This window comes from Cebidichthys violaceus, unplaced genomic scaffold (genome assembly GCF_023349555.1).
Source record: "Cebidichthys violaceus isolate CVI_PGR_0920_01 unplaced genomic scaffold, fCebVio1.0.p SCAF_1, whole genome shotgun sequence".
Lineage (NCBI taxonomy): Eukaryota > Metazoa > Chordata > Actinopteri > Perciformes > Stichaeidae > Cebidichthys > Cebidichthys violaceus.
Genome location: NW_027176262.1, coordinates 16743906 through 16769075, shown reverse-complemented (window position 1 = coordinate 16769075; position 25170 = coordinate 16743906). Strand labels below are relative to the sequence as shown.

The 25170-nt window shown below is 39.6% G+C and overlaps 1 protein-coding gene across 1 annotated transcript in view; it reads right to left on the bottom strand.

Moving 5' to 3' along the window:
• sez6b (seizure related 6 homolog b) overlaps positions 1-25170 on the bottom strand; it is a 271755-nt gene that overhangs the window by 11923 nt on the left and 234662 nt on the right. Inside the window, exons 8-13 of the mRNA XM_068712637.1 lie at positions 21871-22065; positions 20112-20250; positions 12681-12877; positions 11237-11431; positions 6095-6286; positions 2894-3088 (exon numbers count right to left, since the gene is read on the bottom strand). Coding sequence (XP_068568738.1) covers positions 2894-3088; positions 6095-6286; positions 11237-11431; positions 12681-12877; positions 20112-20250; positions 21871-22065 — 1113 coding nt within the window. The remainder of the gene's footprint in view (positions 1-2893; positions 3089-6094; positions 6287-11236; positions 11432-12680; positions 12878-20111; positions 20251-21870; positions 22066-25170) is intronic.

The following is a 25170-nucleotide window of genomic DNA, read 5'->3' as shown; positions in this document are numbered from 1 at the left end:
TTGGCTTTAAATTTCCCATCACACGCTCAGGAATGAGGCACATATGTAACAGCACAAGTAAGTGTCAGTCCATTACTTTGGGGATGCACAGCAGCTGGACTGTGAATCCTCAGAGACATCTCTACTAAAAGTCTGCACATTGCAAACACGTCTTCACTGGCACCCTGACAGGTATCTGCTCCAGTCTGGATGTTTTGTGTGCTTTGATCAGCGTGAAAGCTCAAACTAAATGCCACTCTTTTGTTATTTCAGCCTCTAGACTGGAACAACCTTCTTCAAAGTGTTAGGACAACAAAATCCAGAAAATAATAAAAACACTCTTCCTCTCCGGCCTCTGACTGTGACTGATGTGTTCATCCTGCTTTTTTGAAACATGCTCAGTCTTCTTGCTTTAGCTTAGTTTCTTGATTTTTTTAAACTGTCTTTTGACTGTCCCAATGCCCACACCAGAATGTAATGTATGATGGAATTTTTGAGTCAGTGTGCGAACAAGTGCACAAGATAATGGCTAGTTCCTGCCAAAGGTTATGACTAATGCCACATATGAAGCTATATAATACACACACACCGATGTTTTGTACAACAAAACATCTCTTAACATTATTAAACTCTTTATTAACAAAGAAAGGTTAATCTGATCATACATTTAACAGCTCCCACCCGTAATCTGCTCAAATTCAAAATAATGCTGTAACAGACTAGACATGCGTTTCACTTTAATTTTCTAATTATACTGCACCACATAATGAAATTAATGAGTGAATCAATGGAACCATATTAATGAATGAAGTTTTCACTTCAATAGTTAAAAAAAAAAAAAAAAAAAAGATTTTAGTTTGCATGAGCACTATTGTTACAAAGAAAGGCCATAAGGATTTGAATTTTAGGAAATATCTATAAATGTTGAAATGGAGTTGATGTATTATGGAGGGGTTTAAGGTGCCTGAACCATCATTAACCACCTATCTGGATTATTAAGGTTTCAGTTTACCTCCTTTTAAGAAGGCAATTTGTATTTCTATTCACCGGATCAGTCCACCTGAGCTGAGCCAAAAATGTGTTGAATTATTTAACCATTTATTTGCTCATATACAGTTGTGGTCAAAAGTTTACATACACTTGTAAAGAACATAATGTCATGGCTCTCTTGAGTTTCCAGTTATTTCTACAACTCTGATTTTTCTCTGATAGAGTGATTGGAACAGATACTTCTTTGTCACAAAAAACATTCATGAAGTTTGGTTCTTTCATGACTTTATTATGGGTTAACAGAAAAAGTGACAAAATCTGCTGGGTCAAAAATATACATACAGCAACATGAATTAGCAATTTTGGTGACTTAGAAAGTTGTGTCAATGAAATGAGCTTCATAGCATGGCCTCTTAACTTCTTGTGAGTGATTATGAGTGACTACAGCTGGTGACTTCTCTGAGGCCATTTAAATAGGGCTCATTAGATACAAACGCCCACAAACGCTACAATGGGAAAGTCAAAGGAGCTCAGCATGGATCTGAAAAAGCGAATCATTGACTTGAACAAGTCAGGAAAGTCACTTGGAGCCATTTCAAAGCAGCTGCAGGTCCCAAGAGCAACAGTGCAAACAATTGTTTGTAAGTATAAAGTGCATGGCACTGTTTTGTCACTGCCACGATCAGGAAGAAAACGCAAGCTATCACCTGCTGCTGAGAGAAAATTGGTCAGGAGGGTGAAGAGTCAACCGAGAACCACCAAAAAGCAGATCTGCCAAGAATTAGAAGCTGCTGGAACACAGGTGTCAGTGTCCACAGTCAAGCGTGTTTTGCATCTCCATGGACTGAGAGGCTGCCGTGCAAGAAGGAAGCCCTTGCTCCAAAAGCGGCACCTTAAGGCTCGACTGAAGTTTGCTGCTGATCACATGGACAAAGATAAGACCTTCTGGAGGAAAGTTCTGTGGTCAGACGAAACAAAAATCGAGCTGTTTGGCCACAATGCCCAGCAATATGTTTGGAGGAGAAAAGGTGAGGCCTTTAACCCCAAGAACACCATGCCTACCGTCAAGCACGGTGGTGGTAGTATTATGCTGTGGGGCTGTTTTGCTGCCAATGGAACTGGTGCTTTACAGAGAGTAAATGGGATAATGAAGAAGGAGGATTACCTTCAAATTCTTCAAGATAACCTAAAATCATCAGCCCGAAGGTTGGGTCTTGGGCGCAGTTGGGTGTTCCAACAGGACAATGACCCCAAACATACATCAAAAGTGATAATGGAATGGCTAAATCAGGCTAGAATTAGGGTTTTAGAATGGCCTTCCCAAAGTCCTGACTTAAATCCCATTGAGAACATGTGGACAATGCTGAAGAAACAAGTCCATGTCAGAAAGCCATCAAATTTAACTGAACTGCACCAATTCTGTCAAGAGGAGTGGTCAAAGATTCAACGAGAAGCTTACCAGAAGCTTGTGGATGGCTACCAAAAGCGCCTAATTGAAGTGAAAATGGCCAAGGGACATGTAACCAAATATTAGCACTGCTGTATGTATATTTTTGACCCAGCAGATTTGATCACTTTTTCTGTTAACCCATAATAAAGTCATGAAAGAACCAAACTTCATGAATGTTTTTTGTGACAAAGAAGTATCTGTTCCAATCACTCTATCAGAGAAAAATCTGAGTTGTCGAAATAACGGGGAAACTCAAGAGAGCCATGACATTATGTTCTTTACAAGTGCATGTAAACTTTTGACCACAACTGTATGTATTATGTTGTATGAATTAATGGTTGTATAGGATTTCATAGATTGTCATATTTTCAATGGCCTTAAATTAGATCATGTAGTTTAAGAAGCAGACACTTTGACATTATATATAACTGAAGTTGACCTGACAACTGCAGACATTAGACTGCAGTTCCTTACCTTTGCAGACAGGTGGCAGCCCACTCCACTGGGATGGGTGTCCAGGGACACAGCGGAGAAAAGGCTCACCCAGCAGCTGGTGGCCGATCAGACAGGAGTAGTGGAGAGTCTCTCCAGCCTGGAAGTGGAGCTTGTTGGAGCTGGGGATCCCATAGGTCGGTGTTCCTGGGTGACTGCAGGGCTCGAACATCTCAGCTTGAGTTAAAGGGGAGAAACATTTCAGATTGACCATGTAGGAAATGTGCATTGGAACCAGATATGATAATCACTATTGATATTTCTAAACAATAATCAGTGGGGCCAGTGGATGAGGGCCTGACTGTCTACACTGCCATCAATTTAGGTAGGAAAAATTCACGGTCTGCAGGGAATGACTTTCTTTAATAGCATCTCTAGCAATCTAATAAATGCCACTAAAACTCCCCTCTTAGTTAAACTAGTTATATTGATATCAAGGGCAGAAACTCTACTGATTAATTGATTGTATGTGTGCCCACTTGCACACCTTCCCACCTCAATCTCTGTATACAGCGGGTGTGATTGTCTCTTTGAAAAAGTAAAAAAAAATGAGGGTCATATCATCTGCCATCTGAAAGGGGTTTCAGGTGCTGTTAGACAATCTGACAAGCACACTGAGACCTTTCAAACAGTCGGTTCTGACCTGAACAAACTAAGAATGACTTGGCTGACACTTAAAAGTCAAAACATCTCCAAAAACTGCAACAGTGATTAGCATAGAAGAAAATGACACACTGTCACATGTACTTAAATCTCAAAGTAGTTAAGTTGAGGGAAAATTGCATTAGGAATGAAAATATGTGTGAGACACAGTTCCATGGTCACATTATGACACATCCTTCTCTGCAGTTGTTTGATCCTGAAGAATTTTTGGCAGTACAATTTTGCACTTTTTTGACATAATTGTCTTTTGTTCATGATCTCCATCTCATGCATAACAATGAACTGGCTTATCTTCTCCAAAGTAATTTCCGTTGTCCGGTTAAATTAATTATTAGTCAGTGCCATCAAACCATATGTCTCAACCTAGAAAGTAGGTGAGGCAGAGGATGAGACATTCATGCAAATGAGGTTAATGCCTTCAAGGCTGTTGAAGATGAAGAGGAAATTATATTTTAATCAGGCTGGCGCACTTTTAGCTTGCCAGCTGAATCAGAAACAAAAGAGTTGCAGGAAGTCAAGAAACTAAGGTCAGCTGGTGTACGTTAAAATCACAAAAAGACAGAAAACATATCCACCACAATCACTCATTTAAAAAATAAAGTAATTACAGAAGCCTTACTTGATGCATAAGAAATATGTCTAGTAATATTAAAAAAAGTTTTATCTTAAATGAAAACATTGAGCATATTTTGAACAGCTCATATAATATGTATTGCTTCATTCTTGTCAGTTTGAAGGCTAACAGATTCAGGCCATCATGGGACACTAAAACAAATTCAAAACCAGACTAAAATAACTTCTCTTGATGATAGAAGCTCTTTAAGGAGGTAAAACTATGTGATAGACAGCATTAGTACTAAAACCAGAATAAAAGTCTGGAGGGATGTTAAGTTAAGTATACCAACAATCTACAAACGTGACGATTTTCTTCCACAACTGGAAGGGTTCCTCCATCGTTGGGGCTTGAGTTCCAAACGTTTTGACCGCAAATATGATTTTGAATGTAAGCCTATGGGAAGAATGTGTGATGGTCTTTGTAACATAACAGCCTCTAAAATAATCCAGAAAAAAACAATTTAATTAAAAGATGGAAGAGTAAAAAGTTAGCCTATAGCAGAGGTGGGCAATTATTTTCCCCCAAGGGGCCACATGAGAAAGAGGGACTGTTGTGGAGGGCCGGACCAATAGACTGAACTCAAACCTGCTCACTGTTATTCCACCTCTTTATAAAAAGCAGTAAATTGTATGGTTACTTAAGCAAATATACTTAGTTATATTTGCTTAAGTACTGTACTTATGTACAAATTCAAGGTACTTTACTTGAATGTTTCTATTTTATTCAACGTTGTACTTCCATTCCACTACATCTCAGAGAGAAATATTGTACTTTTTACTCCATTACTTTTGTCTGGCAGCTTTAGTTACTAGTTACTTTGCACATTACAATTTTTCAAACCCTTCCTAACTACCCAAACTGAACAAAAGTGTATAAAGGAGTTAAAATGAGCTCCACCTTAAACATCTGCAGCAGGAATAATGATCCAAAAAATACACATATGTAATATCCATATATAATATTAAAACACTGACATCATCATGTTTCAGCAAAATTAGTACTTTTATTACTATTGTTTGTAGTCCAATGTCCTCATTTTCTGTTTTTCAGTTCAGTGCGAGAACTCTAGTCTGTGTTGGGTTTGAACGAGTGCTCTGAAGTCAGGTTGAATGTCTGAGGTGAGATGTGAAGGACAGCTGACAGTCAGTGAGAAAGGATCTGGATCTGTATTTGTTAAACTTCATCACGGAGAATGTTTGTTCACATATGTAGGTCGATCCACCCAGGGGCCGTATAATGCCCAGGTCTGATCTAACTTTTCAACGATGGTTAAAAACAATTGCTTAAATTAGGGTTTGGCTTCAAAATGAAAAACTGTTGATGGAGAGACAGAGAAGAGAGAGAGACAGCAGCAGATGATGGAGAGGGAGAAAGACAGACGGAACCCTTTGAACTAATGTTAACAAATACAGCTAACTTTTTCCAGTAAGTGTTTAATAAAGTGCTCTGTTTCTACCCCATACACAAACTAATTACTAACAACTAAAACTATTTTTAGAACACATCAGGGTTCATAATTAGTCTGGAAAGTAAACAAAGTCAACATTTCATTTTTTTTTAATGATTAAGACATGTAGTTTGAATGTAAATAAAGTGCCATAGTGCATAAAAAAAAGCTTGATTATAAAAAGTCCATTCCCAGAGGAAGTACAAATTCTGGCCCTATTTTTGGCTGTAAACAGCTTTTAACCTTTAGTTTCTCTATCATGTGCACACAACATATTATCTTGTAGCAGTCAGATGTGCAATACTTTCACACCTCCACACAGCTGGCCAATCACTTCATAAAGTGAGCAGCATAGATCAGACAAGCTGTCTCAATGAAATTTAATTTGTGTCTCATCATTTGAAATCAGTTTCTGGTCTAACCACGTAGGCCCAGAGAAACACCAACTCGTACGTACGCAGGCATCTCGGCAGCTTCTGGTTCCACTTGGGGCCCATGGACCCTCGGTTGAAGCAGGTGAGCAGGCTGTTTCCAGACAGAGAGAAGCCCTTGTTACAGATGTACTGGATGGTTGAAGCCACGGTGAAATGGGGACCTGACAGCACCCGCCTGCTGTTTTCCACCTTTCCTGGGTCAGTGCAAGACAACACTGGATGGACAGACAGAGAAAGAGGGTTGGTTATTGTCAACCAACAGTTTCTGTCTTTCTTTGTCTCCCCTCGACAGAGAGATGATACTTTAACTCAACCTCAGCAAACTGTACACTTTACACTCATGTTTACCAATGCAGCTGGTCTGTAACACTGTTACTAGTGAAAAAGGATTAGAGAGGTAAAGATGTACAATGTATGAGCAAACAGGTTGAGCATTATGAAGGTGTACAAGACAGAATGAACTGAGAATACGGTATAATAAAACACAAAGGGCTTGTTCACAGCCAGCCTCATCATGTGTCTCCACATGCGTCTCTAGTGACCAATTGTGATCAGATTTCACTTCCCCTCTCTATATGCAAATAAGCTTGTACATCATTTACATTTGCAAAGACCAACTGCATTGTTGTTTCTAGCGGTGGGAAACAGCAATGCAGTTCCGGTGCCTAATCTGCTGGACATTAAAAGAAGAAATATGAATTGCCTAAGATGTTTAACGCACTCGTAAAATATCTCTAAGGGATTTTCAACATTCTCAGGCGTCACGGACAAAGTTATTCTGTTAAGTTGCCTCTTAGCAAATGTCTCTGAGTGAATTTAAGTTCCCTCTGGTAAGCAGTGTCTATGTCTAAGGCTTTTATTATGAAAGATGAGAACAGAAAGAGTGTAGCTGAATGTTGCTGTTGACGATTTTGGAGAAATAAAGAGTTTGCTGTCTTGGTTCAGACTACAGAGCCTCTGTTTATTTATTTTATTACCTTTAGAAGTATATGCACAAACTCCTAACCCTCCTCTACAACAGCGTATGCTGTTTGAGAAACAACTGGAGATCAGAAAAAGGAGGAACAAAAGGAGAGCCGAAGCTTTGGTGACGTATTTTCCTGTTATGTGCTTGTCGGGGACGCATCAGGATTTTAAAGCGTTTACACTATAAAAGATATGTGGAAAAATCTGTCCCAGACCACCTGAGCAAGTGGTCCAGGTGATCAGATCTAGGGCTGCAACAACGAATCGATAAAATCGATTATTAAAAGCGTTGGCAACGAATTTCATTATCGATTTGTTGATAAGTTGCGTAGATGTTCGAGTATAAAGGCGCGTTAAAAAGAGTTGATTACATCGGCGCATGCCCAGTGTACGTGAAGAGTCACGTGATATTCGTTTTCAGGCGTGTAGTGTGGACGGAGATCATTTCGGAAACGATGGCTGAAACGCTGTGTGGACGGAGATCGTTTTCGTTTGAAAACTCTGTTTCCAAACGTAAACAGAGTAGTATGGATGTAGCCTAAGTCATCCAAGGTGTGGGAGCATTTCACACTAAATAAATTGAAAAAGTGTGTTAATTGCAAGATATGCAAAAGCGACATGGCATGGCACGGGAGCACCACGGTGATGATTCAGCACCTAAAACGTAAACATGTTGGAGTCCTTGAGGAGGAGGAAGGGAGTTCAACAGCAGGTTAGTCACTACAGAATCCTACTGTAGTTCCGTTTTGAAGTGAGGAACGTAACGTCCCTCCAGTAGCTCTTCTGGTTCTGGTGTTTACTCGTTATCCTGCTTGACAAGCATGACAAGTTAGCGTTAGCTCGTTAATAACAGTAGTAAAGCAGGGGTGGTATAGTTTGCAAGACTAAAGACACGTTTTTATTCACTCGCCTTTTCCCCGCCGATTCATCGATTAATCAAAAAAATAATCGACAGATTAATCGATTATTAAAATAATCGTTAGTTGCAGCCCTAATCAGATCACAATGTGTCTTGGTGGTTGCTTACACTTGTATTTATCACTGTCCACTTGTGATCCCATCGCCCAAGATGCATGTTAACGCCAGGTGTAAACAGGGCCATAATGAAACTTTTTGCAGTAAGTGAATACATTAAAACAATAAACTATACTATATTAGCAATACTTACATAACAATCAATGGTAAGTAGACATATTTTTGCTTCGACAACAGCTCTAGGCATTATGAGCTAATCCCGTTTGTGCGCCATAATTATGGGCATCATTATTGTGGGGGGGGTAATTCCAGGTGACTACCGCATGAGGATGAGATGAGTGCAAAGCTGTCATCAAAGTAAAAGGCCTTTAGTTGTTGAATTCAAGGGGTAATTGGGAAGATCTTCACACTTACTTTTTATCTTAAAAGAGCTATTTACATTTACTACAACACATATAAACTTTACATTACTACTCCTTTTTTTCCAAAGCATGCTGTATTGATTCACATTTTTGAATGTGTTTTTTCTCCCCTCCAGACACCCACTGTTTTTGTTCATGCCAGTATAACACAAAAACCCACACTGCAAAGAACAGACAACCACACATATCTGCTGTGTGGTTGACCTGTTGACAAAGGTCAATATAATTGACCTTTGTCATTTACATACGTGTGGTTATGCAGTATTGACTGTGTCACTTCTTCAACTGTATTTTTGAATCATAAATAACCCATGATCTTCTTATGATTGAAACAATTTGAATACACAAGCAATAAAACACAACCTTGCTCAATTAATTCAAGGAAATTAGTTACCTCCATAAAGGAAGCTTTTTTGATTGATTGCAGTACTGAAAATCAACTAATGTAAACATAAAACATTTCACGTTTCTTAGGAAACACTGGACAGTTTGAGTTTTTCAGGAAATGTTCTGATTATAGCTCAAGTAACATGCAACCTGTGACCAAGGTGTCCAAATCACATATTGCTTTAAATGCATATTGTACACAATGTGCAATATAATATGAAAAATATCTGTGTAGATAATTCACATGATCAAATGAAGTGCCTTTAGATGCTATTTGGATCTTATAACAGAAGCTTTGCCTACTTTGCCATCATGAGTATCAGGGATCTCTGTTTGTACAGAAAGTATCAGACAGTCCAGCTCTGTTTGTCTGAGCCAGGTTACATGAGCCCACAGAGGATTAAGAAATGAGTTGCGTCTGTCCCGGCATCCAGTCAGGCCTGTTCTGGTTCCAGCAGGAGAGGGGCCAGCTAGGCCACAAACACAGGATGGAAGTCAGCCATGTTGGAGCCGAGGTCCCCAACTGCTGCCAGTTGGGCTAGTCACTGGCACCTGCTTGTGTCTGTGTGTGTAAGTGAGTGTGTAGTAACCATATGAAAAATCTGACTTATAGATTTGACCTGATCATATAATTTAGCCTTCATTCACTTCTTGAAGTGGCTGCTGTAGGATTAAAAATTAGGTTTAGGTGGAAATTTGATGTGACTATTTTACAAAGCGTCTCTTCCGGGACTTCCGGTTTCACAGCCGGGAGCGGCTAGCTCATAAAACCACTTAGCTCCCCTGAAAACTTTGCTTATCCCGCTGACGTTGTGTTAGTGAAAGGAAGCACGCAACGTTGCTGTGTTTAAAAGAAAAGCCCAGGTTTTAAACAGTTTTATATTTGCTGGACGAATCTACTGGACTGTTTGTTTGTTTTGAGAGAGAAGCACATTTCTGCTCTCCACCCAAGGAACTTTGTTCCAGTCGTAAGGAAAGAAAGATTCGCTAATGAGCCGAAGAAATTCTCCGACGCACAGAGAGTTTTATCACTGCGCCGCACGGATGCAACCCGAGTCAGCCAAGGACTCAGAAGGACCGCCACAAAATCGACTCATAGTAAGGCAAATAGAGTCTGGGCAGACTTAGGTTATTGTGTTTATTATCTTTTTAAGTTTAAGTTACTGTGTCATTTTTATAACGTGGTGTGTATGCTCAATAATCGCCGACATTAACGACCGAGATCGTTAATGTGTAGAAATTACTGTTGCCACAACCGGAAGTTGTTTCTCATCAGTTCAGAGGTCAGAGCCGCGGTTGTGCGAATCAAAGAGTAGTTGGCTTTGTTTCTGTAGATGAGAGAGCAATCTTCAGTACTCCACCGCGGCGGGGAGGATCTTAATCTGAGTCTCACGCCATCTTGTGGTCTCGCGAGAGACATCGCCACATTTCAGATTACGTCATACGTTGTCTGCGCTGTTCTCTTGCCCCTCCCCCCTACACACACACTGCATGCGCACACACACACACACACACACACACACACACACACACACACACACACACACACACACACACACACTTCCCCCCTTACCATAGTTTGTTGTTTTAGATAGCGTGCTCATGAATGTATAGTTTTGTTGTTAGTATTAGATTAGTTGATTAGATCATTATTATTGGAACTTCATAAATTCTGTTATACTTTAAAGAGCAGCTGTCTGTGATTACTTTGTGCATGCATATTGTGATTATAGCTGGATATGTGGTCTGTTGCTCATACTCAACACTTTCACTTTCACTCTGAATGTGGAATAGTACTTTGACTATTGACATTGTAAGTGAATACTAATTATGAGACTTAGTTTATAGTTTGGTTATTGGTCCCTGTTCGCAGGGTGGTGCCCCGTTATTATTAATAATCGTTAATAATCTTACTGACATTAATAATTCTATTGATGTCAATAATTTAGTTTTCTTATATGCTGATAACTCAACACGCTCCTTTTCGTTCCCAATACTTGTGACCTCAACCTTCTCTGTTTGCCTGGTTTTAACCTCTGCTTGCTTATCAGATTAAAGATTTGCTCCTAACTTGCTGTCTCGAGTTGTGCTTGTGGATTTCTGCCTGTTCTGTGCCAGCCAGCGTTACACATTTACCTGCAAGGTGCTGAAGCTGTTTGACAAGTTGTAGTTAGCTTGGAATCTTAGGTTAATGTCAAGGCTAACTGACATGTCACAAAAGGCTCACGAAAAGGTTTGAAAAAAAACCCCCAATAAAAAAGTTTATCTAGTTGGATTTATCTGACATGATCTACCAACATCATGTCCTACATATATTTCCTTGTTGGTGATGAAAGCACAATTGACACTTTGGTCCTAAGCTTGTATGGTCTCAAGTGGATGATTCAGTAGTGATGGCCGTGTTTGTGTACCAACCTCTTTCACAGCTTGGTAAGTCGCCGCTCCAGGTGAGGTCCCATTGGCACATGAGCAGCTCAGCACCCACCACCTGAAAACCAGGGTAACACTGGTAGGTCACCACGGTGCCCTGAACCAGCTCAGGGTGAGATGAACTCTTCCAGCCATTAGAGATCTCTGGAAGCTCGGGGCAGGTGTCATTACGAGCTACTTCTGCAGGTGTGTGTGTGTGTGTGTGTGGGGAGGGAGGGAGGGGTTAGAGAAAGACAGCAAGGAAGCGAGAAAGGATTAGGAAAACATAAAGTTTGTGTGGCATAAAGATACTAATGTCAGTCAGTCAGTCTCTGTCTGCCAAACACTTTGGTTCATAGCAAGAAATCTTAGCTGCTGGCTAATTTATCAGGAAATTCCAGCATATTCATGATCCCCCGAGGACGATCCCTGAAATTTTCAATTACCTTCTGGCCTTTCCTCTACCTTTGCACTTTAGAAATAGCTAAATGTAAGTGTCCCACTGCCATGAAATTCATATGAAATATTCATGGTCCTCAGAAGATCAACCCTTTCCATTTTGTACGCTCCTTGAGCTTTCCTTTAGAGCCCCCATCATGCCAACATATCAACTCTACAAACTAAATATCTTTTGTGTCATAGGCAGACTGCTCATTCATATTCTTAAGAAGATGAACCTTTGTGAAATTGATGATCCGATGGTCTTTCCCCCAGCACCACCCAGATACCCTATATCTGCATTTATACACACATACCTACACATAGCACTTACATACATGATAGTGCATTGGTGTGTTTTTGTGAGGGATGAAAACTCCTGCCTTAGCCTGCCCGTCTCAAGGTCAGTGATCTGTATCTACAACACATTCTCATTCCCAAGTCATCAAATAACAATACTTGGTCAGTGGCCCTAAGCTTCAAACTATGACCCTCTAGGTTCCCCTCTAGCAGCAGCAGGCGCAGGCCCTCTTGCTTAGGAGTCTAATCGGACAAATACCACTTGGAAACTTTAGGGAAGCAACATTCTCTGACAACTGCCCACGCTGTCTCGTGTTTACATTCCACCAATGAGATTCATGAGGAATCTGTAATAAAAGCTTTTCCTCGCTTTATTCCTCCTTGTCCATCATCTGTATTCTATAGCATTTCCCTCGCTCTGAATTCATTAACTCTTATCAGATATAGTGTGTTGACTACGGCGTGGTGCTGATGGAAAGGCCCCACCAACACAAGGGTAAAACTCAGTGATACATTTCTGATACACCAGAACAATATCAGATTTTACTCATAAATGACATTAAAGAATACCAAAGCATTCTAAGAAATATATTTCACCAAAAGGGAGAAGAGAAGATGGACAGTAAAAATACAAAGCTAGAGTCGGGATTTGGGGGGGCCTAGCTTAGTCCATGTGGTTGAGTTATCCATGGGCACTGCTTCTATGGCTTACCAAAGAAGTGGACTATGAAGCCATTGCCGTAGCCGTAGACGTTGGTGGCAGGGTCAGACTGGAACTGGATGGTGAGGTCTGCTGTGGAGGTGTAGAGCTTAAATCTGGACTTTGATCCTGCATACTGACCCAGTACTTTAGCTGTAAGGTCATCTCCATCATAAAAGGTCAACAGGTCATTCTTCCCGATATTCAATCTGAAACGGGAGACACACAAAAAATCACATCTGTGTTTAGTGTCCACCTCAAAAAATAATGAGTTTGTTTCTATGTGCATAAAATAACAGGTGGATATAGATACATGTCACTCTCTGCTCCCTCTGGCCACAACTTTAAACTCTTGCAGTGAATGACATGGTCACAACTTACAGGTCAAACACCACTTCTGTGCACCTTAAAAATATTTACCTCTTTTTCTCATGACAGATGTCTGACACAACATAACGTTAATAGTACACCTCACAGTCCGTCCTTACATTTTTAAAATGATAGTAAAGAGAGCAACAACAACAACTCCAGGTCAAACCAAGGCATCTTATTACTGAAACAGACTGTTACATGGGTGGCTGTGGTTCAGAGGTATGGCCAAATCATAAGATCAGCAGTTCGATCCCGGGCTCATCCAGTCCAAAGTGTCCTTGGGCAAGACACTGAACCCCGTGCCTTCGGTGTATGAATATTCGTGAATGTGAATTCCTCATGTTCCTCATCACCTCATGTGCCGGTGGCACCTTGCATGGTAGCCTCTGCCATCAGTATATGAATATGTGAGAATGGGTGAATGTTGACTTGTAGTGTTAAAGCACTTTGAGTGGCTGGAAGACTGGAAAGCCATGATATAAATGCAGGTCCATTTACCATTTACAACGGACAGCGTGGTTCCTGTTCCATTGCTCCTGTGAAATCTATTGTCAGGATAGTCATGTGACTATCGACAAGGTGAGATCTTGTGGTTCACATCACACTGAAAAATTAACTGAATTCCCCTTTTCAGAATATTCTAAAACATCTGAGATGCTATTTCCTGGCTGATGGAGACTGACGAGGAACACAAAAATCACAACGTTGACAATGTAAAAACAAACATTTCTGTCTATGAATCAACAGCACGCTGAATAAGCACACTTACTTTCACAGTTTCTCTGTTAAAGTATTTGTGCTGATTTGAACATAGCCTGTAAAGCTGGAAGTCTTACAAACCTCAAAGCTGTTTAAAAATGTCACCTGGGGCTAAGCTATCTCTTTGCACAGAGAAGATTTAGAGCATGGAAGTAATGGCTTAGCCAGAATAAAGCAGTGACATGCTCTTTGCTGTCTCTAATTAATCACCAGCGGCTCCTGATAAAACTCATTAGCCAGCCTGAGATTGAGCTATTAATCACTATGGGAATGCCAGAAAATCAAAGGTTCAAGAGGCGTGGATTGAATCTATATATTGCAAAGCCTGACAGAGGATGAAATGTTTATTTTTGACTTTTTTGTTTTAACAAAAACAGGAGGAAATGACTGTGAGGCAGTGAAAAGACGAGAACTTGAGTGGGGAGTGTTTGTCTTTTCACTGGCAGAACCATTAGTCTTCTGTTAGCTGTAGACATGCGCACGCACGCACGCACGCACGCACGCACGCACACACACACACACACACACACACACACACACACACACACACACACACACACACACACACACACACACACACACACACACATTTGTATTACTACACTTGCAAAGAACTTCCATTGAATACATTGATTCTTAAACTCTAACTGTAAACTTCTGATCTTAACATAACCTGACCCAGTTGTAAACCAATGCAGGTCCATTGGTTTACAGCTGGTCATTTGGACCAATTCTCATTGGTCCAAATGAGGACCAATGAGAAATGGTCCTCATTTGCGGTCCAAAATTCTGACTGATATGTATTTTGGTCCGACCTCAGAAATAAAAACAACCAACTTCAACTTCATGGGCTGCATACAGTAAACCAGTCATGTTACACACGTGGCGAAATAGACCAATACATACCACATGCTAACTGTAACCGTGTTGTGATTATGTGCACAGTAAAAAATCACTACTACCTTTTTTTTAAAGTTTCATTCAGATAAAATCATCAAATTTTGTATGTGGCTCAATTTTACAAGCCAGGATAAAGTGACTGCATTGCCATGTTTTCTTTTCATTTCATTCATCTATCCTGACATCAAGTTAATGTTTCCAATGAAGAAATCATGACCAATTATTACTGGTGAGTAAAGTCAGTCTGGTGTTATTCTATATTTTTCCTATTATCAGCAATCAATTCCATCAAAAACAACAATGTGTTTTTTTCTCAATATTTTGTGAGATGTAGTTTTTATCAACTTTTACTCAAACAGGTGGAATTGTGCATTTGATGAGGAACATTTTCAGCACTTGGTGTTCTGGTGAGTATTTGTGGCAGCAGGCAGTATGTGGGATTGAGTCCAAATAAACTACAGTGCGTGTGTTCATGGTGATGGAGGCTCATTGACAACAACTTTTAGTAGATACATTCTTTGAGATTTGTATGCTACAAATAAGTAAATATTTGAAGAGTTTCAAATTCTGAACTTGAAAAACTTAGAACAACCTGTTCAGTTGTGTCAATTTAATCCGTTTTAGTGGCCATTTCTTTGTCATTGATATAGCTGGATAGCTAGCTGACTCAATGTAAGAAGATGACATTTTGGTTGACTGCTTCTCAAACCAGGGGAAACAGCTGTTCTTGAGCTCAACATTACAACTATTTGAATCAGTACAAATTGGAAACATAGGTTGTCATTCAGAGATATGAAGCGAGGATTTGTTTTTTTCCAAAAGACAATGTAAAACAATCATTCAGGAACCGCCTACAGATGAAAAATGTGTAAAAATATAAATAGTGATGTGACAACAAAATTGAAGTCACATTTTTCCTGAGTATTGTGACATATTCAATGTTGACGTTGTTCCAAAGTTGAGTCAAATCTGATTGAACTGTATCATTTCCTGTTAATACAAACTGTACTTTTCTTGTCAAAATAATATACTGTCATCATAAGTATAGACTAGTCTACACTGTAGGTAAGTAGCTTGTCAAACATTCAAAAGTAAGTCTTACTTTCCCTGTCTTATTTAGTTTGCTCTATATTAAATTAATTAATTCAGTCTGTCAGCCAGTTTTAAATAAGGTGATTTCATAGAAACAAAAACTGAGAAGAATTCTGACTAACTATATTCCCACCTCAAAATGTCAGTGCTTGATGCATGCAGTCTCTGAAAAACATGACTCCATAAACTCAAGTTATAATCCTACAAAAGATTTCACCTAAACAACTTAAACATAATGTTAACCTTAATCCTACTCTTAAACACATCATGAAAGGGGACATCTGGAAAGCTGGCCTCACCTTGATAAGGATTTAGTCCATCTGAAGATCTAAGTATGGTCCTCACAAGCATAGCAAAATGAGTGTGCCATCTTCTAAACTCGTTGTGTTCCATGTTTTTTGATTGCTAACGGATAAAGCCTCTCACCTGCTCAGAGAGCGAGGCAGATTGAGAAGTATTGTCGGCTGGCTTAAAATTTGTTGTGATTAAGCTAAACAAGGCTTTGCGCTGCTCTGCAGTGAATCTGTAGAGAAAAATCAATCACAACCTCCATTCCCTGACACTAATTTGATTTAGTTCAATTTAAAAAAACAGGGCTGAGTTTGGCCTGGCCCATGGGACCAGCTGCCAACACATTTACCCCAACTATTTACTTTATGATTTTCTATTTCCATCTTTCCAAAAGTAAGAATTACAGGAAGAGAATGGTTGGAACTAAATAGCATAGAAGTAGGAGGTACATTGAACTTTTTACCGTTGTCACTATAGATCAAAAGAAAATGTTGATTGTTGTTATGGATACAAAACACGTCTGTGGGGCCATAAAGTCACTCACTAGTTTGAGACCTCCGTTTTGGCCTACCATCCACATTAAACTGGCATTTTCCTTTTATCATCATGCCAGAGTGGAATTAAGAATCGTTACATTACATCAATTAATGATTCTCAATCCCACTCTAGCTTGCTATAGGTCGGTTTGTACAGAAGTTAGCCCGCTATAACGGATGCAATGGAACACATTCAAAATGGCCACAGTTCTGACCAACCTGCAACATTGACTTGAATGGAACTGTTAGTTCTACAAGTTCTGAAAAGTTATGTGGAAAACTGCATTCTCTCAAATAGTCATCAGGGTGCGACTGCTCTGGTTGAGGTCTGGTTGTATAGAAGATTTTGAGAAAACGACTCTACTTCTCACTTGATTTATTCCCTGAGTAAACATCTATAGTCTCAATTGCTTGTTTCAAGTCTTCTTCAATACAGCAAAAAAATGTCATATCTACTTTATGCTTTGTGCTATTGTGATATGTGATGAACGTTTGGTGGACATATGTAAATAAGATGTCTGAGTCACAATGACAAATTTGGTGCAATTTGGCCATTAGGTTCCGCTGTAGCATCATAATCTAACTATAACAGAAGACATCTCTGTCTTTGTAAGTATGTGTGTCCTCCACATATCTCCAGAACCGTTCATCTGATACACTTCACACTTAGCGGGTGTATTGCTGAGGACCCAAGTTGGATTGTTCTTTTAATATTGCAGACTAAAAAACACTTTAAAAGTTACTTTAATTTAAAAGGCCAAACAGTAGTCTTAATTGTGTGGGAGCAACGGTGGTTTCATTTATTTTACTGCCCTTACTTTCACTTTAATCAAACATTTTACTCCCTCCTATTTCATTTGAAGGCCATCCATAAAAGTCATTTGATACACCGTTGTGATAATGTCCCTCCTGTCATTACACAGATGGAGCAGGAGATATGTGAGTGTGTGCACAGGTGTCTGTGTGGACCTTGTTAAAGGCCTCATATATCTCTGTACACTGTCTCACCCAGAGGGCTGTGGGAGAACAGCTGCTCTTGATAAGCTTCATGTACATGCTCAGACACCTGCTGGGCATATGTTGAGACAGTGAGGAGACTTTGTGCTAGATTAGAATGCTTCTCTCCGTGGAAATCTCTGTTTTTGGTTTATTCCCAGCGCTCTCTGGGAAACTGGACCACAGTGTGCCGACACCTCAAGTTTAGTTTTCGCAACTTATCCCAGCACACACAGATGCTCACACTCACAATAAACACACTGGAATCCCAACTAACAATCCCTAAAGCTGCAATGTGTACAAAATTAAAAAAACAGACCAATGATTGCTTTTCCTCCAAGAGGAGAACATTTAGATTTTGACCCTGCGACTGGACTCCAGAACAGGTTATGCTAAGCAGTAGGTTTGGCTTCAGAAGTGGTGGTGGACATATATCATCAGGTTTTGACTTCATTGTTTATAAACCCATTTACGTGATGCACATTCCTGTTGACAGTATCATGTTACTCCACGGAATGACAGTTAGTAGCATTACTGCACCAAGAAAAACATGGATACCAAACATGGATGTTAACAATGCAGGTTAAGAATATTCATAAAACAAAACGCTAGCCGGAATATCCACTGATCGCTCACTGCTGCTCTTAAATCAAATTACTGTGAGTTCAGATGGGTAGAAATGGAGGGAAAGGTAGAGGAAGAGTGTGGGCTACTACACTGCTTGGCCAAAAAAAAAGTCGCCACCTGGATCATCATGCCTAGTGCCTACTGTACAAGCCTGTGGGGGCAGTGCTATGATCTGGGGTTGCTGCAGTTGGTCAGGTCTAGGTTCAGCAACAGTATGTGCTCAAAGAATGAGGTCAGCTGACTACCTGAATATACTGAATGACCAGGTTATTCCATCAATGGATTTTTTCTTCCCTGATGGCACGGGCATATTCCAAGATGACAATGCCAGGATTCATCGGGCTCAAATTGTGAAAGAGTGGTTCAGGGAGCATGAGACATCATTTTCACACATGGATTGGCCACCACAGAGTCCAGACCTTAACCCCATTGAGAATCTTTGGGATGTGCTGGAGAAGGCTTTGCGCAGCGGTCAGACTCTACCATCATCAATAAAAGATCTTGGTGAGAAATTAAAGCAACACTGGATGGAAATAAATCTTGTGACATTGCAGAAGCTTATCGAAACAATGCCACAGCGAATGCGTGCCGTAATCAAAGCTAAAGGCGGTCCAACAAAATATTAGAGTGTGTGACCTTTTTTTTTTGGTGGCGACCTTTTTTTTGGCCAGGCAGTGTATAAAGCCAGTTGAAAAGTGTAGCTGGGGACAGGAGCTGAACTGAACACAACCCACATGAGTGCATCAACATTTTTATGAACTTAGAGCTTCTTTTATCTGGACCATACCTGGACAGTAAGAAGACACTGTCGTTTAGACTTAAGTCGATTTTGAAAAACAATGGGGACATGTACAGTGACGGATACAGAACAAGGCTAATGGCTAGACCTGTAATCAAATTACTTGAGTTTTTTTTCAAAGGGATAGTTCACCCCAAATTCAAAAATACATATTTTCTTTGAGTTTGGTTTTAAGGCTGTTTTTTTAAGGCTGTTGTATTGCCTAAATGTTTTTGTAGGATATTATCACAATACACACGTTTTCAGAGACGTTTGAAAATGCTGCTGAGGCCGTTTCAGGTTAAAAACTCAGTGCTTCCCCTATTCATCACTTTTGCAGAAGAAAACAAACATCGGCCATGATCATGTGGTTTTTGAACAAAAATGTATTATAGTGTGGGTGTAGCCCTACTGAAATCACGCGCTCTGCTATATAAACTGCAGCAATTACTTATGTTAACAGACTTCCTTTCAAAAACCAGAGGAGGCCTTTAATCAGTGCTTTTTAAAGTACATCAAGAGCACAGGTGCTTTTCAGAGAGAGAGAGAGAGAGAGAGAGAGAGAGAGAGAGAGAGAGAGAGAGAGAGAGAGAGAGAGAGAGAGAGAGAGAGAGAGAGAGAGAGAGAGAGAGAGAGAGAGAGAGAGAGAGAGAGAGAGAGAGAGAGAGAGAGAGAGAGAGAGAGAGAGAGCTGAAGATGCAACCTAAGCAAATAAGCCCTCCTTAATTTGCTTGAACGACGACTGCCAAACAAACCCTCCCTGATATAATTAGTTTTCTCCGCTGCACCTAATTAACCTTTGTCTGTGTGGCACTTACACATCTCATTCACAAGCCGTGCGCTCTTTCATTAGCAGCGTGTTGTGTTTTTAATGCGTGTTACCAGTCATGGTTGGTAATTCTTTGTAATCTTCAAACTGCATGTTAGAAGTCGAGGACTGGTGTATGCAGCACAGGAGATGATGTGGGTTGAGTGATGATTTTGATTCGAAGAGGCCATGGAGGGGGTTTGTAGTAACATGGTTTCATACATATCAAAGGGTAAAGGGTGAGGAGGCTGATCAAACTGCACATGTGGAAGGCGGATACCTACACTTGAATGTCCACCATGATCCTCTTGTCCTCCTCAACGTGGATTCCCCAGATACAGTCCTGGCCTTTATCGTAGGCTTCAGGCCAGTTAGGAGACAGCACCACTCCAGCTGAGTCTGTGATCTCACCACTACACACAGCTGGAAGATACACACACAACCATGGACATTAAAACAGGCAATGCTGAGTGAACAGTTTATTTAATCAGCACACATACTGCAAAAGGGCTGGTGGTCAAAAATCGTGGGTACAATTTCTAAGTTTAATGCCAAAACAATATATTTTCAATAATTCAATACTTAAGTTTTGATTTAAATTTAATAAAAGGAAGAAAACAATCTTAAACGTTGAATGCCATTGAAACACAAGCAGCCTAGCATATAGTTATGCTGAAATACAATTGGAAATAGGAAACAAGTAGGAAACTTTTCCTCCAGCCAGCTGTCGCATTTTATAAAGGTTTTTGTAGTGAAATGAGAAGGTATTCTAACAAGACTCCTTGTTCAGTCTGATCTCAGAATCAGAATCAGAACCATTTATTGCCACGGTATGTTGCACATACAAGGAATTTTACATGACGGGTGGTGCATAACATTAAACAATTAACAACAATCAACACAGTGCAAAAAGTAGAAACATATTAAAATGTACAGCAAAATATAAAATAAAGTGGGAAGTGGATAGGGCAAACAAACAGCACTTTCCAGGACTTTCAACCAGGAGACCCGTGTTTGTGCTGCAAAGTGTTGGTGAATTATTGTGAAGTTACGTTAGTGATGTTTGTGATGTGTTTACATATTTTACGTACTTATTTTAAGCTTTTAAGCACTTATTTTAAGCTTTTAAGCACATGTATGATGTTTTTCCAAAACTTAATTAAGTGGTTTTGTTGCCTAATGCAAGCCATAAAATATTTTAGTGATCGCGGCACATTTTACACATTATGTGCAGCCATCATGTAATATGCTATTAAGACATGGTTATTTCACGTATGTCTGTGGAATCATGTTGCCTTATTTCAACTTTAACAATCAGCAGTTTTTTGTTCATTGTGGATCTTTCAAAGAAAGCGTTAGGAATATATAGAAACAGGCCGTCTGACAAACACTCATCTGAAAACGCTGCACCATGTCGCACTGCACAGTGCTTTGCAGCGCTGTGTTGCTCTCTGCTGGTTAGGATATTCTAATAGAAAACAAGGCAAACAGAATTTGTAGCTGACGTTGCTCACGCCAAACTCAATTAGGACACGGTCTCTTGCACGAATGCACAACAATAGATATTCAAATGGTTGTTTTTAATGGAGGAAATATTTGAACGTAATTTTTGCCAATTCTGATAGCCCTAGTGTGAACTATGTTGTGCTAAAACGCTGAGGAGTGAACATTTTGTTATTTTGCTAAATATTGGTTGTTGCGTTTCAATAAAGTAATTTCTTGCATGTTTGTTGACTGACTAATAATCAAAAGAGAGCATAACTTTTTCTTGGGTCCCGTCTAATCTAATTAAATTATACTGTAATCTTGTGTGTTTACAGACAAACATCCATTGGAGGTAAAATTGGACCCAACTTGCAACAACAGTACCAACAGCCCTGAGTACTGCTGAAATGTCTCTTTCTACCGACCCATGTCTCTCATTTTAAGTAAATCATGTAAGCGTATTGCCTAAAATAAAATAATAATGTAAATAATTTGAAACAGGATGTATTTAATGTAGATGAAGAGGAGTCAATTTCAACAATACACAGACATACAGACCTCTGCAGGCAGGCTCGGTCTCGTTCCACTGGGGATTGTTGGGGTCCACGCATTCAATAGTGACAGATCCCTGTTCCAGGGTATAGCCAGGATCACAAGCAAACTCCACCACAGCTCCCACTGCCCAAGTGTTGTCGCTACTGGTCAGGTTACCATACTTCACGAAGGGTTCGTAGCAGTGGCCTGCTGCAAAAGCTGTGGTACAAAGACATTTTCAGTAGCGGAAAGAAGATTTCACAAAGAACTGAGTGGATTTATTTTGGACTTCAAATTCAACCTTGAAGTTACTAAAGTTGACACATTAGGGTGGTTAAAGTGTTGTTATGCAATTTGGTACACATTTTCAAGGTATCAAGAGGATCTACTACATGGATTGATACAACATCTGGTTCCAACATTTATGGTTCCCAAAGGATGAACTTTAGGCTAATGCCTGCAGAATGGATAATAATGCCATCAGCTCTAGATGTTAGCTTGCCGATGTTAGCATGATGTTGCTAGAATTGTAGTCACACCAATTAAGTAACCTAAATTTGACACTTTTTATCGCGTTACATTTTTGTAGACATGTTAAGGAGCATTATTCCACATTGTGTCCAGAAAACAGTAGCTACATTTTAGAATTCAAATCATTTTATTTTGTATAGCCCAAAATCACAAATCACAAATTTGCCTCAGAGGGCTTTACAATCTGTACACATGCAACATCCTCTGTCCCAGGACCCTCACATCAGAACAGGAAAAAATAAAAAATTTAACAGGGAGAAAAAAAAGGAAGAAACCCCAAAGAGAGTAACAGGGGAGGAATCCTCTATCAGGAAGGACAGAAGTGTGATAGATGTCATGTGTACAGAATGAACAACATAACAGTGTTACAACACATTCAATGCATATGATATAAATGATTCATCAAATGAAAGTAGTAAGTACAATAATATTAGAAAAATTACGACGACTAATAATAACAGCAGTGGTGGATATAGTAGAATGATAATAATAATAAAAGCAGTAATGATATTGGTAAAAATAATAGTAATGTGACTAATAATAAATCTGTATAGGACCAAATGCCATGAATAAACTTTAAGAATTTAATTGATGAATTTCATCCACTTGCAAATAGTTCTGACTGGATACATTATTTTGAGGAGAATGTATAAAAAAGAATGGTAATTGGACTGTACTTGTATAGCGCTTTTCTAGTCTTCCGACCATTAAAAGCGCTTTAAAACTACATGTCATCATTCACCCATTCACACCCACTGCCCATCAGGACTAACTAACCATTCATACCAATTCATACAACCCAAGAACAGCCTGCAGGAGCAATTTGGGGTTAAGTGTTTTGCTCAAGGACACATCGACATGGACTAGTGAAGCCGGGGATCAAACAGATGATCCTTTAACTGAAGGACGACCCTGCTTTACCACTGAAGAGGCACTGGCAGTTAGAAATGGCTGAATGAATGCTCATGAAGGAGGAGAGCTGTTCATCGGGGTCGAAATAGTTTGTCAGGATAAAGGTAGAACCGTCAAATCTGTTAACAGACTGGCTGAACAGCATTATGTACTGTTAATGTCCATAATGAGGTCTGTTTCTCCCTTTGGGCCTAATCCCATTTGGGGCAGTGAAGCAGAAGCCTAAGAAGATTACGCTGATCTTATTTCCAAGTGGTCCTTGTGGACATGAAGAGTGTTGCCGATCTGATGGTGAGTGCTGAGACAAATGTGAGGGCAAAAGATAAGCGAAGCTAAGTGATTTCTCACCCTAACCATCAGATGAAACTTACAGTAAAATATATCATATTGATTCTAATGTATAAGGTTAGGCTGGTAGACGGTGCAAGTTAATATTGTGTAATCGAAAGACTGTCCTTGATTCTTTTATTCTCAAGCATAGAGAAATAAAAAGTATGAAGGAGCTTAAGATTTACTGGGAGGAATCTACTGAGAGCCTCCATTAAATGGCTACAAAAGCAACAGATACAAAAGACAAAATACTTAAAGTGAGGTACTTTTCACTATGGATGCGTTTAAATTAACCCAATAATGTGTTTATTGCAAAAGCTACATCTAAGGCGGCAATGAAAGTAAAAAATGTCCTTTGGTTATCTAGAGAGTATTTATGAAATGGGCCTTTTGCTCTGACAAAAGTTTGTTTTTTTTCTCTCCTGCACTTATTTAAAGTCCGTTGAGGAGATCATTCCATCCATTCCCATCCATCCATGTCACAATTTTGGTTTTGATATAGCTTGTTTCCTGTTCTATTTTGAAATCCCCTGCCTCGTGTGTCCTGTGGTAGTTTGACTACCTGTCTTTGTGGTTTTCCCTCCTTTTTTCTGTGGATCACCTGTGTTGGATTAGTCTCATCAGCCTGGCTCTGTTCCCTTGTGTTTCTTCCACCAATTAGCTTTCCAGCTGCCCTCGTGTCTGCTCACCTGTGTCTTGTAGTCTGATTAGTTTATTGTGTATTTATAGTCCTGTCTTTTGTCTTCTGGTTGTTGTTGGTTCGTCTACTATGATACTGTTGATATCCTTTGTGCACATGTCCTATTTACCTGGTCCTGTTTTGCATTGTTCTGCCTGTTGGATTTTGAGTTACTCATTTTTGGACTCACCTGTTGTTAAGTTTTTATTTGTATTTATTTTTTGGAAAATGTCTTTATTAAAATCACTGTTGATCATCCTTCTGCTATCTGTGTGTATCTGCATTTAGGTCCATTCCCTGTTGCCTTCTTGCCCCACCTTGACAATCCACCCATCCATTTGTAATTGCAATTTAGTAAAGACATTCATGGTCTCCAGAGAATTTTTGGGTTTTTCATTGAAATACCGTGACAACTATTTGATGGATTGTTGTGAAATTTAGTTCAAACAATACAGTTCCCCTGAGGCTGATGATCCTACCAGCATGTAAATATTCTTCATTATATATGACTGTTAATGACAGGTCCTGTATTTTTAGAGTCATCTATTAAATATTCTGTCTATTTTCACAGTGGAATCAGCATACACATCACAAAAGATAAAGGTAGAAAGAGGAAATAACACAATTCCTTCCGTCACATCTCTGCTCTCAAACTAATCTGTAATGTGTGTTGAAAATGTGTGACCTAATAACATCAATCTAAGTTAAATTTGTTGCCTTTCATTCACAGTGATGGATCACTGAAACTGACTGATGTTAAACATCTCCAGAGTCATTTAGTGTGTTAACCTATTTTCTGTTTGCATGTCCTCAACTTTGTAGAATGGTCTTAATAGTGTTTAAGTCATAGGACTAATGTGCCTGCCTCTGAC